This window comes from Akebia trifoliata, chromosome 8, assembly GCF_017979445.1.
Source record: "Akebia trifoliata isolate Shusen 1 chromosome 8, ASM1797944v1, whole genome shotgun sequence".
NCBI classification, from domain to species: Eukaryota; Viridiplantae; Streptophyta; class Magnoliopsida; order Ranunculales; family Lardizabalaceae; genus Akebia; species Akebia trifoliata.
In genome coordinates this window covers 38,441,028-38,461,394 of record NC_141382.1, presented here as the reverse complement: position 1 = coordinate 38,461,394, position 20,367 = coordinate 38,441,028, and the positions used below count along the sequence as shown (strand labels likewise).

Here is a 20,367-nt window from a genome sequence, read left to right as displayed (position 1 = left end):
TTTTAGAACTATAATCGATATATCTCAACTAAAACAGTAAAATAGTTTTGTTTTCCTCTCTGCCCCCTTCTTCTGAAACTTTATTGTCTTTGTGTATGTGCAGAGCAGGGCTACATCAAACTCACATGTAAGTGCAGCTCCTCATTTGGAATTTCTATTCTTTTTTATCGGTGAACTCGGTTTTTGAGTTGACTCGTTAATAGACTCGACAAATTTCTAGTCGACTCGTTGAGATTTCAGACATAGTTTTAAAGCATAGCAAATAACCTTGATGGAACTAATAGAGTAGTGGGACTAAACGAGTTGACTCAAACAAGCTCATAGCATGGTTGACCTATTCAAGCATGAGTCAAGACGTGGTTGATCCCAAACCGATCCGATAAGATATCAGATCATAACCTTATCCAAACTGAAATCGTCAATCAGAGGTCCAAAGTTATTGGTTCATAATGGATTGGATCTCGAGTATGATCATACCCATTGACAACCCTAGTAATTAATAAAGAATACTTCATTTTTTAATCGTAAACGATGGTTAATTAAGATGAGAGGATACTCGGATAAATTTATCAATTAATGTAATAAAATAAAAATAAAAAATCTTTTGTAGTGAATATATTTTTATATGTCTTTGATTTTTCAAAAATTACATTATTGAATATATTAAATCAAAGAGGTATAAAGGTAAGTTCACTATAAAATCTTTTAGAGAAATTGATTAATTTATCTAGGAATGTAAATATTTCAAAATATCGTATGTATCTAATGTTTTATTTGTTTTCATATTTTGACCTTGGTACAAAAACCTTACGTAACCTATATTAATCCCTCGGAAACCTGTGCTTTTCATCCCATCTCAATGATCGTTTGATGGAAGACTAATGGCAGTTCTTTGTTTCTCAGATTCGGCTGCGAAAGCACTGTTAGGGATTTTTGTAGCAATAATATTAATGATTCTGATCATTGCGCTCATTAAATTTGTGACAAGGAAGAGGTTGCCAAAACCGTTTGAAGGTACATATTACTAACCAAGAGCTAAAATATCGTCTCAAGGTATTGTTTTGGTTAATTAGGAGAAAAAAAAAAATCAAACAAAATGTCTAACGAACTATGTGAAAACCACAAATTTTGACAAGAAAATTTGATGGCCTATAACCGTTGAAATCGTTTATGATCCCCAATTCAACGGCTTAAGCCATCAAATTTCTCCCATCCTCCATTAATTTAACGGTTTCGGTCTGTCAAAAAATAAAAAATTTTGACAGTGAAAATTTTGACTCCTTAGTCTGTCAAATTTTATGAAATTCGACGATCTTGAGCCGTCAAATATAGGACTTTTTTCACGTTGTGACATTTTATTTGTAGTTGACATTTTGTTCCAATCTCGATCGAAATCAGAATGTTTTGTCTAAACATTTTTAAAATGAGTCGTGATTTTCTAACTCTCCCATCTGATACTCCCCCATACTAACCAACCAAAATAGTAGTGTTGATTTTGTTAATAATTTCTCTCCATAAAGGAAAGGGGCCTCTAAATGGTTATAACTCTATAAATTCTCCAAGCCCTATGTTTTGTTCTATTCTTATGGTACTGAACACAAAATCGAACCATATACACTACTAAGGAATCAACCAAAGTTCGTATTTAATTTGGAGACCTCACAATCCTATTAGTCCACGTGTATTAAAAGACATCCCGAATTTGCAAAAATATTCTCATTTTAATGCCTTTAATACACATGGACCAATAAAATGTGGGGTCTCCAAAATCTCACTCAAAGATAATATAGATTTTGTTAATTTGTGATTTAACGCATTGGCACTCCATTAGGAAAAGAGATCGATATATGGCCAAGTATCTATAGATATTAATAAATTACCTTTATTGTATTTATTTTTTTATATGTGACAATGTACCCAATATAACTCCACAATTAAATGTGTCTGACTCATAATAGTACTAGGATGAATACCCTCCTGGGAAGTCTCGTATTGCACTTTATTTTCAAATCTTTGGGATAAGGTTGTGTTGTTGTTGTTGTTGTAACACATTTAGTTTACTCTCTACAAGGGAAAGAGATCCTCGAATGGTCGGGTCTCTATAGATTCTCCAAGGCTGAGATCGAGAACGCTATGAACTTCAGCAACCACAAAGTATGCTTAGGGGCCGGAAGCGCTGGCCGAGTCTACAAAGGTGTTCTTCCAAGTGGACAAGTTGTTGCAATAAAGCACATTTACAAGAGCAATATGTCTGATTCTTTCACAAGAGAAGTTGAAGGTCTCTCAAGAATAAGACACCCCAATCTGGTTTGCCTCTTCGGCTGTTGCATAGACAATGGAGAGCAATACCTCGTATACGAGTTCTGTTCTAATGGGAATCTTGCCCAACATCTCCTAAGTATAATACTCATCCTCACTAATCTTCCATGTTTCTTCTTATAGAGTAATATTTTCTTAATCATAATTTTAAAACTCGTTGAGTCGACTTGAAACTTGGCCGAGTTAACTTAATTCGATTGGATTTCAAGGTGACTCAGTGCCAAAACTCAATGGAACCAACTCACTGAGTCAGCTTGGAAAATATCAGTTAACTCAACTGAGTCAGATCTAAAATGCACCGAGTCGGGTCAGGAATGGAATGGAGTAATTTGCCTAAATGCAATATTTAGTGCAGAACAACAACAAAAAAAAAAAATCATTTTAAATTTAATATATTTTTATTTGACTTGTCCAAATTGATGGTCGAAATTTTTTGATTTGAGTCAAGTTGAGTTTTTGAAACCCGGCTAAATCAATTCGATTGGTTTGAGTTTTTGGAGTTGACTAGTCTCTAAAAGTCTTTATGACTCAAACTCAGAATTCGGACGAGTTGACTTGCAAGTGCATTGAATAATCGGGTAAGAAATCCTCCAAGTTATGGATTATATTTATTTTCAAAAATTAAAACATAGATGTAAATCTTAATATAATTAGTACATATTTATTTGACTCAAATAATTGACTAGGTTCAATGGAAAGTCGACTCGAGTTCTCGAGTTTTGAAAATATGGTTTGAATTGTTTACTACTAACTCATACATGCATGGGTCCTTAATTAATTACAGAGAGAGATACTGCTCTTACTTGGGATAGAAGAGTCAAGATTTTGAGAGATTGTGCTCTTGCACTGAGGTTTCTCCACACTCATCCAGATGGTTGCATTGTTCATAGAGATATCAAGGTGAGAAAAAAGAAGAAGGAATGTTTGACTCAATCAGAAATCTAGCACTTGTCTTAAATCTGATTGGTGATTGATTATTAGGAAATTAGGTTTTTAGGATTTGGAGGTTGGAAATAGGGCTTGGAGAGAATTCCCAAGCTATAATTTCTTTCTAAAAGATTTCTTTCAAATACTTTTTCTTTTCTTTTCTTTAAGCCTAAATCTTTAGCACTACATGGAAATTGGAGTATTCGACAAAAAAATTGATAGGCCAAGACCCACATATTTTAGAAATTGAATTTTGATGATAGCACTGTCAAAATTCTTGATGTTCCTAAATTTGACGGTTTAGAGTTATCGAATTTCTCCCATCCTTTATTAATTTGATAGTTTCGGCTAGTCGAAAATAAAATTTTGACAATGAAAAATTTGATGCCAATTCGGTCCTTTTGTCCATCAAGTTTTATGAAATTTGACGGCCTGGGTAATCAAATTTGGGCTATTTTCACATTGTTTAGACCCTTATTTATGGCCAACTCTTCTAATTAGATCTTTTATAATTCTAATCAAATGCAACTATAACCCCAAAAACTATTAATTATATTTTAAGAGATATGCTATTGCCACACCAACTTTTATTAATGCCACACCAATTCTTATGTAAATCACCGAAGAATTGCACACAGTTAGATAGTAAAACATGCCCAGATAAGCAATGTTAATTTGATTTTTAATTTCTTTCTAAAAGATAGTGAATCACTCTCATCTTTTCTTTTATAATTATACTGTCTTAGTAATTTGACCTTAGGCCATGATCAGGTAAAAAACGATTGTTTCATCGATTATTTTTTTTTCCCTTGCAGCTAACAAATATATTACTGGGAGAAAATATGGAACCAAAACTTTCTGATTTTGGGTTGGCAAAAATGCTTGGGATGGAGGAGAGTAAAGTGTTCACAGATGTTAGGGGGACATTAGGCTACATGGACCCCGAGTACATGAGCAATGCTAAGCTTACTTGTGGAAGTGATGTCTACAGTTTTGGTATCGTCATCCTTCAATTTCTATCGGGTAGGAAAGTCATCGAGTTGGACATTGATGCTCGTGATCAACTGACTAGGAAGGTGAGTTTGTGTGTGTGTGTGTGTGTGTGTGTGTGTGTGTGTGTGTATGCGTTGTGTGTTTACTAAGATTGCCAATTCTGGGTCATCTTTGCGTAAACTATGATGAAGGTATTTATTTAATCTAATTGATGTGATTGACAAATAGGGATGTATTGTGCATTTATAACCAAAATTGAGAATGGATAGAACCCCTGATCAACATTTCTAGTCGTTATTTTGGGCATTGGGTATGTAAGTAATGTAACTTGTTTAGGGTTACAAGTGAGGGAAACCTAACACGAAAACGAGATTGGTGGATAGTAATTAGTAGGTGAAGACGGGTTTTGAACCTAAGTAGTGGTCTCAACACCCAGCGACTTAAACCAACTTAGCAAATTGGCACCTTCAAGAAACTGAGTGTCTATGAATGGGTGGGTTTGAGAGAGATATACGTATACCGTAATTTCTTTCTCAAAGTTACTGAATCGCTATGATCTCATCGTTCTTGTGTATGTGTGTGTGTTATTTTCTTATTGCCTTTGTGGTTTTAATATGAAATTTGTGATTCATGCAGGCAAAGGATGTTATCATGGGGAAGCGACCCTTAACGGATTTTGAAGACTCACGATTGAAGGGACAACTTAACGCTGAAGATTTCGAATCCATCTTACATATTGCAGTGTTGTGTGTCGCTAAATCAAGTAAAGGGCGTCCTACCGTCGATGTCGTTTTCGCAGAGATGGATAAGGCTTGGAAAAACACAGAAACCAACATGGTGAGATAACATAATATTGTCTACTAAACAATGCAGATATCTAGATCAAAGTTCAAACCCCACGTCTTGTTAATTAAATCTATAAATAAAATATAAAAAATAAAAATTGGGATTAAGCTAATGATAATCCCTTTTGTTCATTGGTGCAGAAAGCAGAGAAAGAGAAGAACCCTTCAGCCACACCACTATCTTTCGAAGTGATTGCAGTCTAATGTGTGTACTACGTACCAGCTTTGGAGTTGGATTTCATGATTCCTTCACATGTGTTTATTTGTGATATGGTAGGTCAGTAGGAATTTGTAAGCTAGGAAATAAAATTGTTACATGGGCTCTCTTTGTTTGTAATATTTTAAATAGGAGAATCCATGATACCATTATTCAAAGCTGTCTAGTTCTTTTCAATTTGATCATATTCTCAGAGGTTATTGATTTTTTAGTAAATTCGTGATAATCATCGATCACCGTAAGTTTGAAGAAGGGTAGCAAAGTATTGCATGAGATGCATTTAGGCCAAATCATATTTTGTGAAGATAAGAATTAGGATAAAGATACATTACGATTCATTGTTCTCTTAATAACATTGCTCTATTTAAATTTTTCTTAGGGTTCATGGTTTAGATTAGGTTTCACTACATCCATGTGTCACAACATCCTTCAATGGTCACCGACATATCATTCATGGTTGGGATTATGTATTATTTATTGAGTCGATTTCTTGAATTGGCCTATATATGTGGGGGGAAAATCAAGGATTTTTGGCAAAAGGTTAATGAAGAGGGTGTTTCAAGTAGTTGCTTTGGCCTTTCTAAGAAGATCATTTTTAATGGGAGTATGTCATCAGTTTGAACATGAAAGGGTATCTATGTTATTTATCAAAATCTAGAGGGATATCTCTAAATCACTCTTACTTTTACTTTAAACTCCCCCTCTCGTGGGCCAACATGAAACATTTTTGAACAACCACCCTTACTTTTACTTTAAACTCCCCCTCTCATAGGCCAACATGAAACATATTTGAACAACCAATCTTACTTTTACTTTAAACTCACCCTCTCATAGGCCAACATAAAACATTTTTGAACAATCACTCTTACTTTTACTTTGAACTTTCCTCTGGTAGGCTAACATGAAACATTTTTGAATAGTAGAGGAAAGTGGAATGTCATGGGTGAAACAACTAAGTGTATTAAAGTATACTTTTTAACTTATTTGTGGCAACTTGTTGATTTAACAGCTTCGCACCCTGATCGCTCAACTTATATTAATGGTACCAATGACGCCATTATGTGTGTTGGTTCATGATGGTGCTAGCTTGAAAAGTTGGTTAATACCCACCTTCACCCACTAATGATCAACAACTGATCTTGCTTGCATAGAGAGAATAACTTTTTTAGTAAAATGCGCGTGGGGGTGTTTCTTGACACCTCTTAATTTCTCATCAATTGTAAAGAGTCGCAATTCAAAATCGTGTCCCGTTCCTATAGCAACATAGGTGCCTACGTAGTATGCTTTGGTTGGATGTAAAACATATAGGGCTGCATGCACAATTTTTTAAGGAGTCAAAGTTTTTTAATCTCCAACAAAATCTTGCCACTTAGCACTATTCTTAATTTATATATAGAAACGAGATCATTTTGGATCATAATTCATTGTAACTGGTGTAGCTATGTGAGGATTCAAAATCTTTTGGAGTTTGAGCTCATTTACTTAGGTTTTGATATTATCACCATTCAAAGAGTTTGGGTGTGAATGGACACCACTAAAATATTTTGTGAAATTCATTTTAGGTATGTAGTGACTCATTTTCAATGGTAAGGGTATAAGTCTACTTAGAGATCTACATAAGGAAGTTTTGTTGAAGGACAACGAAGGTATTATGCACCTTGTCCATCCCATCCATTAATGATTATGAAAATGACCATAAGTTGAAACTTAAAAACTCTTTTTTTTTTTTTGATTTTTTTTTAGGTAGAGTGACTTATAGAAGTTAAGAGTAAAAAGAGTTATAGTCTAGTTTGCAAATTGAAGAAAAATAGACTATAAGTAAACCCCTACTAAAAGTAGGTGCTTGCTGGAATTTATTGTCAACTTAGAACTTTGATAGAAATCTACTTAAATTTCATCATTTGAGGTCTTCAAGCTTCAAATCTAACATATGTATTCCCTTGGAAGCCTTTATCTCTATTGGTTTGACCTATAGGCAATGTTCATGAGTTGAACAAGACCATGAACGGAGCAAGACCTTATGCATCAGATGTTATCCATTTGAAGATAATGAAGATAATTTTTGTTGGCTCTAACGTTAGATATAGGTCCATAAGAGTATACATCTTGGTTCAATATCCATTTTGGATGTGAGTATATATGAAAGTGTATGCATGTGATGGACTTAGCAGGAGAAGATTTCCTCTAAGGAAGGTTTACTCTCTAATTCTATTGCCATCAAGGAAAAAAGAAAGAAAACTAATCTAAGTATTTAAATTGCAAGAAATGTAAAAGCATTTATACTGGGAAATGTAAATAAAAATAAAATATCTACACTATGGAATTGAAATGCTCTCATGAAGTTTATTAAGAACTTATAGGGGGAGATTACCTTAAAGAGGGATTACTCTCGACCACCAAGCATTTAGATTAGTAAATGTAAATCTACATTGCTTTAATTAGAATTGAAAGTTTGAAATACAATAACATAAAAGTAAAGAATGGGGAGGTGAGAATAGGAGGATTTAAAGGAGGTTATACAAAAACTTCTCCCACCTTGGTCTTCTTCTTCTTCTTCTTTCTTCTTTTTGAGTTTGGTTCTTGGGAGAGTGAATGATTATTTGAACAAAATTTTGGAAAGGTTTGGAAGCTTTGAAAAGGATTTTGACAGATTTCGAAAGTTTTAATTCTTCTCATATTTTTCCTTAAATGAGAGTCTTATTTATAGGATTTTGGGAAACCCTTAGGGATAAGTTCTTCATAAATCCTAGAGTTCCCAATATTTACAATAAAATCACACATGATAACCTCAAATAACCTCATCAAAGAGTTATTGATTGTCTTTTACACTCCTATGTGTCCTAACAATCATGATGATCAAAGGAACAAGATTGTAAAAGACTACAAGTTCTAGAGATTTCTTGAAGGAAGGTCAATAGAGTCCTACGTCTTTGGCTTTGAGTTAACTTAGAATGAAATAGGTTAAGTGGCACCCCATTTTCGCACTCGCCCACTTAATCAACTCGTCAACCCGATTGCGACGATTCCCAATGATAAATGAATATTTTAATATTTTTGTTGTTACTAGATATGTTTTCAAAGTCCGGATGAGATATTTCAAACAAGTAACTTTAGAAATCACGCTACAATAGGAAAATATGACTTAAAACATAGAAATCATCATTCTTCCGACAAAAAGAAGTTTTACAAGAAAAATCATTAAAAATGACCAAAATACCCCTAACATCAAAATATCCCTAGAACCTACATTACACTTAGGAAAATTCTTTCGAATACATAAAACAACAAATGAAGACCAAGTAAATTATTTCGCCAATTTTCACAAAATTTGTTAAAATTATGAAAATACCCTCATAAGATTCATGATTATTTTATGCCAAAAACCCATAAGTGATACAAATCGATATTCTCATTGAATTCTTTTCGAAAATCTGATTTCAACATTCTAAAATATCGAAAAGCAACCTCTCAACGTAAAAGTCCTCTTTAAGGGCAAAACAGTAATTTTTCAACCCTAAAATTCAAAATTTTGAAATTAATAATTAAAACATTAATTAGCGTAAAGTGAAATCTTAATAAATTAAATTAAAATTTTTTAACAACTAAAATCAATTAATTAAGTCCACTGGTCAAATTTTAAGTGGTGGTCATTTATTTAAGTGGGGCCCACATGATATTCAATAAAGAACCCTCCACTAGGGGTCCCGAAGAATATAATGTAATAAAGAATCCTCCATTAGGGGGTTCTCTAAAAACTAAAAAAAAATATCATTCTACGTAAGTCAAAATTCAAAAATTCAAAATCCTAATTGAAATAATTTAACATTATCTTTAAGAGACCTAATCAAAATCCTAATCTCCCAAAAAACTCTTTAAAAAGGACCCTGCACCACTTAAATTTGTAGGTCAAGAAAAAGCCCTAGGAAAAATAGACCAAAAGCTCTCCTAAGACTTCCTAAAATCTTAAATTTGAAGCCCCAAGTCTATACCTAACACCCGAATCCTATTTTTTACTTAAAAAATACCTAGAAATTCTCAAAAATACCCCCCAAAAGTTAAAAAATATTCAGATCTAAGAATAGAATATTTCATCTCGAAGATTGAAAGCAGATCTAATGATAGAGACAAAAGCGACGTTCTCCATCAGTTCTGAGGAATCAACCGTCACAATCACCCAGGTAAAGAATGTAATCTTTTTATTTTTAATTTTTAAACCATTTTTCTTGTGATGTAATTTTTTTGGAAAAAATAAAGATCGGTGCTCATCGAGCAGGATTGGTGCCTAACACTTTCCAATCTCGTAATGTGATCTTCAGACCCATTTTTATTTTGTAGATCAATATGTCGAATCTGAGGAATTATATAGTGTTTGAGGAGACTATAGTCATACGATTTATTTGAATAACCCGACATAAATTAATGATGATGATTTGACCATAACTTTGACCATAGTCTTCTTCATTTGAGCTTAGGATGTTCTTAGATTGTGGTAGAGATCGATCACCTCGATCGAGTGGGTTCGATGTCGAATACCTTTTGAAATCTGTAACTTGACCCCTTGTCAATTTCTTTTACCCATAGACTGATCCGGATTTGTTTTAGAATTATTTTGGTTCCTAAACCTAAACTAGGTGGCGACTCCTTATTCTCAAAATCCTTCATAATCCATCAAATATTTTTTTTATAATAAAAAGGTTAGAAGTGCTTTCACAACTACATTTAATGCACTACATCCAACAAAAGCTAAGATGAGTGGAAAACATGGGGTTCACAATGACTAGTGTAAACACCCCATAAGCTTTCCAAAATGCCGTAAAGCCCAGCTTATCCGTACTTTATGTATGGATAGGCCAAATTTGGCTTGTTTATACTTAAGGTGTGGATAAGTTTATTTGTGGTTTGACGGCACCATGCCTAGGATAGTACAAATTTCCTTATTTCCCTACCTCACCTACATGTAGTATAGAGAACCTTTGGAAGGGGCTATTCCACTTACTCTCTACAAAACCTCATTATTTTGGGACCACTCCACTTTCCTCTTTACTAAAATCCATCTTTTTGGAACCACAAACATGTTTACTATTTTGACCTCATTTTTACCCAACCTAGCACCTCACTTTTGGGTCCAAGGTAATTTGGCCTAATCCCTCAATTTTGACCATTTTTCATCTCATCTCACACTCCACTAACCTCTCTCTTTTTTGGGGACCACAATCTATTTATCAGTTTAACCTTATTTTATTATATCCCAGCACCATACACCAAGATCTTGAAGTAATTTGGCATATTCCCTCACCATTGACCTTGGCCATTTTGTCCCACAAGTAAATAATGATATCCCTACTCTTACTTTGTTGAGACTATTTTATGGTCAATAACCAATAAGCCCATCTCCCATCTCACATTCCATAGCTCTTTCTAACAAAGTTTAGAATAAATTGATCAAAACCAAATAGACCTGACCATTTTATCCTCCAGAACCTCTTGCACATTTACCCATTTACCCTTTGAAGATCTTTGTTGGTGAGACTCAAGGCCTTGAAAATGATTATTGAGGACAAGGTATGGAAAGAAATGAAGCTCACCTATAAAGGTATTCTTGGGAATATTATGCACTTGAAAAGATTGAGATTTTTTTGCCCCTAAAGGTCTCTATAAATAGAGGCCTATTCAAGACAAATGGGGAGGAAGTTTTTGGAGTGAAGTTTTTTTTTTGTCAAAATTCTCTCTGAAGAACTTCCTTAAGCCCCAAAATTCTGTCTGACTTTCTCCACACCACTTTGGAATATAAGAATTAGTGGAGGAAGAAGAGAACTCTAAGGTGGGGAATGGACCTTTATTTTATGTTTTTATATGATAATCCCCTCTTGAATCTCGCTTATAACTCCCATTTTCTTTAGTTTCAAGTGTGTTTTTTTAAGTTTTAGTAGCTATGTAGTTATTTAGTTATCTTTGACTTCTAATGACATAAGGAGGTAGATAGAAAACCATCACCTAGGTGAGATAATCACCCCTTTCTAAGACCACACTAAGCTCTTTAAGAGCATGTAATAACACTTTATTTCGAGATATTTAAATTTCAATCATACTTTATTTCCTAGTTTGTCTCTTGTAGATGTCTTAAAGAGGGGATAGTGAGTTTTCAATATATGAAACAATCTCTTTTTTCTAAGTCCATGGAATAAGTTCCTATTGGAACAATGACATGCATACACCCTAGAACACACATCACTTTGCTATTATTTTATAAAGTTATGAGTCAAAAGTGTAAATCTCTTTAGATCTATACTTAGCACTATAAGCCAACAAAAACAATCACAAATGGATATACACTTCAGGCATAACGTAGGGGTTCTCTCTAATGTATGCTCAACCTTTGAGCATATTTTTAGGACCTAACAAAAAGAACACTCATTGGCGAGTATATAAGTGTAGGACAAGTGCTTGGAGACTAAAAATGTTAAATCTATGATGATTATCACCCAAGCCTCAAGCCCACAAAATATTCTTACAAGCATATGTTTTCCTTGTTTATTGAGTCCATTTGCTATATTTAGAGGTCAAACTATACTTCATTTGTTTCTTGACTTATTACTTTGCTTTCTAAACTATAAAAAAAGGATTAAAAAAATTAGTTTTTTATTCATATTGGGCCATCTTTTGGTAACTTCCACCTTGGTAGATGAGACAAGGTGCCTAACACCTTCCTTGTTTTACATTGAATCTTCTTACCTATTTCTTAGGTGATCATACCCTTTTTCTATTGATGAGAATCATATAAAAGTCAAAAATCAAACTTCAAAATCCTTTTTTATGGTGTCTATTCAAACCTTAAATTTTGGTTGGTGGCGCCTCCTAAACCCCATTATTGATGAGGTTTAATATCTCTAAATTCTCAAAGACATATCTACAATTATAATACATTTAATATGGATCCTTTAAATTGGAAATCCCTAAGGTATATGTTTCAATCTCAATCGTACGTTTGATATGCTTCAAACATCGTTTGAGAATAATGAATTGATCAATAATGCCCTTGTTTTTGTAATGTGGAACTTGTAACCCTCATAGTTTCCTATTCATGCCTTTAGTACAAAGGATATCACCTTAAAGGTCTTAGTGGAGATTTGTAGCTCTTTTTTTGATAGCTTAGCTATAAGAGTTTTAAATATGCGAGATGGAGAGGTTTTTTTTTAAGGGACATAGAATTTATGAAATTTTCTTTTAGGTCTTGTTTAATACAATGTATGATGTAATTATGAGGGAAGGTACTTTTTAGAATTCTGTTTTTTACTTTTTAAAAAAGTTTAGGTTTTTTATTTTTAAAATTAACCAAAATAACATTTTCTAATTTTTCAACTTTAAAAGTAAAAAATTTATATTTCTCAGAATGTTCCGAACGAACTCATAGTATTTTGATTTTCTGGTGTTTTGTTTGAAGCCTAAGTCTAAGCAAAACTTGAGTTAACTAAACCCAATTGCCCAAGGGTGTGTTTTCCTATCATATCATTTTCTTGTGTTTGAATCTACATGGAAAATTGCGTGAAAAATATAATCTTTTTAATTGTTTGATTTTCTTAAATGCCACTACTTCTACTAATTAATTGATTTGTTGTGAAATTATTATAATTGAAAATGACAAAGTGTTTGGTATTAATTAATTCAAATTAATCAATATCAGGGAAGCACTAATTAACTAATAAAATAAATCTAGAAAAAACTGGTCTGGAGAGTAAAGATGATGTGTAACTAAAATATTATATGTACCAGAAAGTCAAATGTAACTTTATTAAAGCTTTGAGTTGTTGATTCTAGATCCAAAAATCGACAACAATGAAGAGGTCGAAATAGAAATAAAATGTTGTGAACTTGAGACAATCATGACCTTATGCTATCAGGTTGATTGCAATCTCCTCCTCCCCAAATTGAACCTCGACAACTATCACAATAGTAGCAATCTAGAACTCTCAAGAAATATTCCACATATGCAAAGAGAAATAAACAATTAAGTAAAAGATAACAGTAGACTTTTTTGCGTGTATTTTAATTCAACTAGAAGACCTCTACTTATAAAGGAGTTCGACAAATAGAAGGGATCTAACGAGGACACGTTAGAAACTTCCCTAAGAACTTGCGCTAAGTAGTTAGATAATGAGCCACTTTCCCTTTGAAAGGATTAACAAGGGTAAAATAAAAAAGAAAGCTCAACAAAATTTTGTATAAAATAAAGTTTTGAGAAGATCACAGCCCTTGGCTCGAAGAGTCCAATTAAGCCCATGACTCGACTCGATGTGGCATGCATGTGACAATTTGGGGATACATTTAATTGATGTTATCTAAGTTAGAGTATATTAGAGGGTTCCCAACCTTACTTTTATCTAATGTGGGACTATTCAAAATGAAAGCACTTTTACCATCTTAAAAAAGCAAGTTCAAAAAGAGGAAAAGACAAAGGTAAATTCAATAATCAAACCTTTACAACAACATTTTAAATGAATTTTCACCCAAAAGAAGGAATTCCATTCATACACAATAACAATCCCCACATGAATGAAATAAAAAGAAAGACTACATCTAAAGTACAACAAAAAAGTTGTGAACAAGGCAACAATATCTTTTAAGACTTTATCCTTTGCTTAGTGTATATCCATTGGGTTTACTAGTTGCCCAATAAACTTATGTCTTAAATTGTTTAACTTTATATCATAAATAAAGTCAATGAACTACATACAACTCTTCTAAGCATCATAGAGTTCTTCGATTGTGTTTATTTTGGCCGTAAATAATTTCATGTTTTCATATGTGATCTAGATAATTAACCAACAATTCTCATAGGAAAATCCCATTTTCACATTGATAATGCACATATTTAATATTTTTCTCATATCTTTTTAGCACATTATCATATTTTGATTACTTAATTTTTTTTATTTAAATGAAAACCCAATGATTTGGTCATAATGGTTAAAAGTCGCATTATGCATATTTTCAAATAATTTTGGGAGTTAAATATCGATTAAAAGACATGAACCACAATTGGAGGCAACTAAGAGTACATAGGCAGTAAACGAGTCGATTCCCTATAGACTGCTCCAAAGATGCCAACCAATAGGGTTAAGGACGAGGGTTAATAAACCTTAATTAGACCCAAGTCAAAAATCCACCCCAAGCATGCATGTGGATGCCTTCTAGTACCTTGCCACCACCTGATAAAGATAGTCATGAGTGTTAGATAGGCATTCCTAGCCCAACTTAGATATCTACTTTTGACTATGGGCTCCCTTTCCTTAGAAACTATCACAATTCTAGGTATTTTTGGAAACATATGTCGCATATAGGAGGTAGAAGATAACAATACTTTGTTAGTGACCATATCATCCCACCATCTCTTCTTCTTAGATTCATTTTACTCATTGGAACAACCATAACACTTAATGAAAGCATCACAACCCTCCATTAATCAAATTATTTGAGTTATGAAATATTTTTTTCTTTACTTGAGGTACCCTCACATAGGTGAGGGTAACATGACCTTGGGAAGTCATCATACTCCCCAAAACCATTTCAAATTACTCTAATGAGAGTCCACCATTTTACCTATTTATTTCTCCTCTATTCACATTGGTCATATTTTCCCAGCTATTAGCCATTTCTATCTTCCACTTACCCTTCTTTTTGTCGTCCTCTCTACTTTGCCCCTTTTTGAAAATTCCCTTTTTGACTTTTATTTTGAATTTTTTATTTTTGCTATTTAGTTATTTTATTTCATATTTAGAAGGGGACTGTAGAACACATTTTAGAAATCTTTAAAGCTTTCATTTCTCCATCTCCTTCACATTTACCATCTTCATTTTTCTTATTTTTTCATGACTAACTCAAGGACTTAGGGAGGAGGATCACACATTTCAGAAATCTTTAAAGCTTTTATTTCTCCATCTCCTCCACCTTCACCATCTTCATTTTTCTTATTTTTCATGACTACCTCAAGCACGCTTGGTTAAACTTCTTGCTAAGACTGAGGAAGACTTATTGTCTTCTTGTATCTTCTTCATATGTTATATCATGCATATCATATAGTTGAATTTTTTGATTTTAATGAGAAATTGAGATATTTAATTTTATCATTTTGTGAGACCAAGTGTAGAGCTTTGTTATTCCATATGTCATGCATGGTTAATATTTAGTGCTCACAATTATTTCTCACACACTTTTCGTTCTTAAATTAGTTATAAATTAAATTTTAATGTTTAAGAATATCTCATGTGGAAAAGCCCAACTTCAAGTGTTTATTGAGTTACAATTTTATATTTTTGGTGGAGAAAACAACTTGTTAGTGAATCTTTCCTTTTTTATGATTTGCACCCATAAGGAACCAATATGAAGGGTGGGCCAAATCTTAATGCCCTAACGCTCCATCTTTTGTTATTTCCTTTGCATTTTCTTTACACTTCACTTACATTTTCTCTGGCACATATATTTTATCACTTACATGTCACTTAGTCTTTTTGTCATCCTTTCTAACCATCCATGTTGTGGTAATCTAAATTCTTAGCATTAAATCCAATCTTTGTGTTCAATCTAGGATATAACTTGCTACATCACTAGTCCTAGTATACACGTCTCACTTTGTTACTAATGGTTAGGATCTTTTCTATGTTGCATTATATATGTATATCTTGAAAAGTGCATTCATGTGTTTCTTTGAATATTGAAGTGTGCGCATAAGGATTTAAAATGGGTCAAATTTTATTCAAATTAGAATTTAATGAGTTTTTTTTTCTTCAAGTATACGCAAACTAAAAAATGGGTTGGATATGGGTTAATGTCCCTTGACCCGAGTCGGATCCGGGTCGGGTGTGGATCCATCCATATATCTGCCTATATTTGAATGATATATTATTTTATAAATTATATTTTATATTTTTCAGACTATCTTTTTACAACCAACAAGTGTTGGGCACAGTGGCTAAAACCTCCATCCATAAAGGAAGAGATCTTGTGTTAAGTCACACCTTTAATGATTTATTATTGAAATAACCTTGAACAATTCAAAATTATTCGACCCAAACCAATTAATATGGTCGGGTTGGACCCCGGATGTGGGTTTAATACAAATAAAAGTGTTCGGATATGGATATACTCATATTCGGCTCAAACCAAATCTGTTTTAAGCCCTAGTGCACATTGAAATCGGTAACACAAACTTCTATAGTTGCTTATATCGGAAGTGTTATGTATTTAAACACCCAACTGGACATCCAGCTATATAAAGCATTAAGAATTAACAAAAAAACTCACCATCTCACCGATACATGTGTATTGTGTCATAGGGATGTGTAATGTGGTACCCTTACAAATCACTCAAATAACTTGTTTTCCCCATTGAACCTAGCTCTTGGGTTCCTATTATCGATGATTTAATTTTTTTAATAGGCTTTAGGCCCATCTCTCTCGACATTTTATAAACTAGCTCTCTAGCTAGTCTTTTAGTAAAGGGATTTACTATTTTTTTTTTTTTTTACCTCACAAAGTCAATAGTCATAATCCCATCTCGAAATAACTATTGCACAGTGTTATGTTTTCGATTTAGTGGATTTAAATTCATTAGAATTTAGTTTGCATCATTGTATCCTTTTAATACAGAGAGATAACTACCAAAATTAATCCCATAACTTAGGGTGTATTTTAAATACCTCAGTATTCTAATTAGAGCCTTCCAATATCCTTGATTAAAACTACTAGTATATCTACTTAGCCTACCCATTGCATAAGCAATATCTGATCTACTATAATCCATAAGATACATGAGACTTCCAATTATTTTTTAATACTCTAATTGAGATACTCTAGCTCCTACATTCTTCCTTAAGTAACCACTAGGGTCATTAGGAATTCTAAGTGGAACACAATCAAACGGATTTCTTATGATTTTTATTCCTAGGATAATATCTACATTACCCAGGTCGTTTATTTCAAAAAAATTCTCTAAAAATCTTTTGTTACGATTTATTTCATCCACATTTGTCTCAAAAATTAGCATGCCATCAACATATAAACAAATAACAACTCCAGATTCATTATTAAATTTGCAATAAATGCATTTATCTACTTCATTAATGTTGTAACCACTTGAAAATAATGTTTTATCAAAATTTTCATGACATTGTTTAGAGCATATTTTAGGCCAAATAAATATTTTTTTGGTGTGCACACTTTATTTTTAACCCTTGAACCCGTCCATATAAGTTTCTTCTTCCAATTCACTATTTGGAAAAATGCAGTTTTTACATCTATTTGATATATCTCAAGGTTAAAGATTACATCTATAACTACTAGTAATTTGGCCTAAAATTTATTTATTAACCCATCAGACTTTAACTTCTTCTTAAAGAGTCATTTACAACCAATAGACTTACACGTAGAATGAAAGTCCACTACTTCCCATGTTTTATTACTCATCATGGAATCGTATCCACTAATAATTACCTCACTCCAAAAAAGGCCATCCGAAGAGGTTATCACGTCATTAAAAGGTTGAGGGTCATTTTATACTAAGAAAGTCTAGACCAAAGCTAGTAGCTATTTTATGTCCTTTCCTTTTTTTAGGTTAAAAAACATCTTCTTCAAAATATTCGATTTCCTTTTCAGATAAAAATCTAATTTGATTTTCCTTCACTTTATTTTTAAGAGGAAAAAAGTCTTTGAAACATTTCACATTTCTTTATTCAAATATTGTGTTTCTCTCGATCAAGTTATTTTCATATTTAATTATTGAGGACATGTAGGCATTATTATTTTGAACATAGCCTATAAACACACAATCTATTATTTTAGGGCCTAGTTTAGTCTTTTTTGGTGCAGGTATTAATACCTTAGCTAGGCACCCACATACTTTTGGATATTTATAAAAGAGTATTCTCACTTTCCACAACTCATAAGGTATTTTATCTAAATCCTTAAAAGTAATTATTTTTACGATGTAAAATGTTGAAAGCAATGCCTCCCCCAAAAACTCATGGGAAGTCCATAACTTACTAATAACACAATGACCGTATTCTTTAATGTTTTATTCTCCATCTATGTTATTCTATTAGATTGAGGTGAACACGGTGTTGTTCCCTGATGAATGATTATATTTTCTTAACATAATATTTCAAAAGGTCTACAATCGTATTCTCCTCATCTATCTGATATTAAAATCTTGATTCTCTTATCTAATTGGTTTTCCGATTCTTATTCGTAGATTATGAAATTTTTAAGGCCTCATATTTATTTTTTAGTAGAAAAACTAAACAATACCTAGAAAAATCATCAATAAAATTCACAATATATTTATTTCCACTTATAATTTCAAAATATTTTAAGTCTCCCAAATCAAAATGGATCAATCATAGAAGTTCAATACATCTATCTACTCTTTTTAAATGTTTCTTAGCGTATTTGAATTCTAGACAAACTCTGCATTTTTCATTTGCTAATTTGATAATTCTATAAATTAATCCTAAGTTCATCAATTTATTTATGGAATATTTGCAAACATGACATAATCTACCATGCTAAATATTATAAGAATCAACAATATAAAACAAAAGAAGTAGAAGCTTTATTCATGTTTTCAACTATTACTTTTAACTTAAAAAGCCCATCATTTAGATACCTTTTCCCTACAAAAGATCCACTGTGAATAACACAAACTTGTCTACTTCAAAAACTAATTTGAATCATTTCTTACTGAAGAGAGATCTTGAGATTATGTTCTTTTGAATGTCCAAAACATATAGAATGTCCTTAAACATGAGGTGATTCCCAGATGTGAACTTCAATGCTATGGTCTCATTTTCTGCCACTTTAGATGCCGATGAGTTGTCCATGAACAAATGTTCACTTTCCCCCATGGGAATGTAGGAGGCAAATCTATTTCTATTGGCACAGATATGCCTGATAGTTCTAGTATCTATCCACAAATCTCTCATGTCACTAACAAAGTTCACCACAAACATAATGACAAAAAGGTTTTCATCCTAATCACGTACAACTCTTTGTTTTGTCTTGCTCTATCTTCTCATGACAGAAACGAGCTAGATGCCTAGGTTTCTCACAAATAAAATAATTTCTTTTAGGTTTTTAAAGGTCACCTTTGAATTTTTATTTTTATCAACTGACTTCCTTTTAAAATTAGACTAGAGTTTTTGAAATTTTAAAAGTTTGTTAACCCTTTGTTTTATATTGCCCTTTTTTCTCACAACAGAAATGGGTCAGATGCCTAGGTTTCCCACAAACAAAACAATATCTTTTAGGTTTTTGAAGGTCACCTTTGATTTTTTTATTTTTTATTAACTAACTTATTTTTTAAATCAAATTTGGGTTTTTGAAATTTGTTAAGCTTTCCATCAATAAGATTGGCCTTGGATGTATATTCAATTCATTGATCCTATTGTCTTCTTCTATATAAAGTCAAACAATCAAATTTTCTAGGGCCTTTTCCTTTTTTTTTTTTTGGTTTCAGGCTTGTTCCGAAGTCTTTCCACGTAGGTGAAAGTTTATCTATAATAGAAGTAACTTGAAAATCATCACAAATTTTGTACCTTTCTACCAAGATCTCATGGTTTGTTAGTTGTAGTTGCTCAACTTGTGCCACAATTGATTTTTTTTCATCCTCCATTTTAAATTCTAAAAATTTTCCTATGACGAATTTCTTTGATCCAACATCTTTTGTAATATATTTCTTTTCTAGCATCTCCCATAGTTTTTTAGTAGTTTTACAATGAACATGCACGTCATATAGAGAGGGAATTAAATCATTCAAGATATAATTTTGACAGAAATAATGGAATGATTCCACATATTTTTTGCTTTTGTTTTAACAAGTTCATGCTCCAAATCATTATTAGGAGTGGGTTCAAAAAACATTTTGGGCAATTTTATAGTAGTCATGTGAAAAAAAAATAGTTTTGACTACAACCTCTTTAAGTTTAAGTCGTCAAATAGTTCAGGTTTTTCTGAGTGGTTAATGCGAGCCATTTTTGGTTAAGTCGAATTAAATATATTAATTTTTTTAATCTTTAT

General features: G+C 32.5%; 1 protein-coding gene across 1 annotated transcript; it reads left to right on the top strand.

Annotated features, from left to right (window-relative positions):
• Positions 1–881: 881 nt before the first annotated feature.
• Positions 882–5,422, top strand: LOC147396732 (putative serine/threonine-protein kinase PBL28). The gene is made up of 6 exons (XM_086450161.1): positions 882–1,014; positions 2,072–2,398; positions 3,104–3,219; positions 4,062–4,322; positions 4,876–5,076; positions 5,226–5,422. The coding sequence occupies exons 1-6, from the start codon at positions 882–884 to the stop codon at positions 5,286–5,288; spliced, it is 1,101 nt and encodes a 366-aa protein (XP_086306287.1). The 3' UTR covers positions 5,289–5,422.
• The last annotated feature ends 14,945 nt before the right edge of the window (positions 5,423–20,367 follow it).

Bases quoted from the DNA above. Each gene is read 5' to 3' on its own strand.
- LOC147396732 (XM_086450161.1), top strand. From the start codon at position 882: ATGGCAGTTCTTTGTTTCTCAGATTCGGCTGCGAAAGCACTGTTAGGG. The intron at 2,399-3,103 runs GTATAATACTCA...AATTAATTACAG, and splicing joins TCTTGCCCAACATCTCCTAA to AGAGAGATACTGCTCTTACT. The intron at 5,077-5,225 runs GTGAGATAACAT...TCATTGGTGCAG, and splicing joins AAAACACAGAAACCAACATG to AAAGCAGAGAAAGAGAAGAA.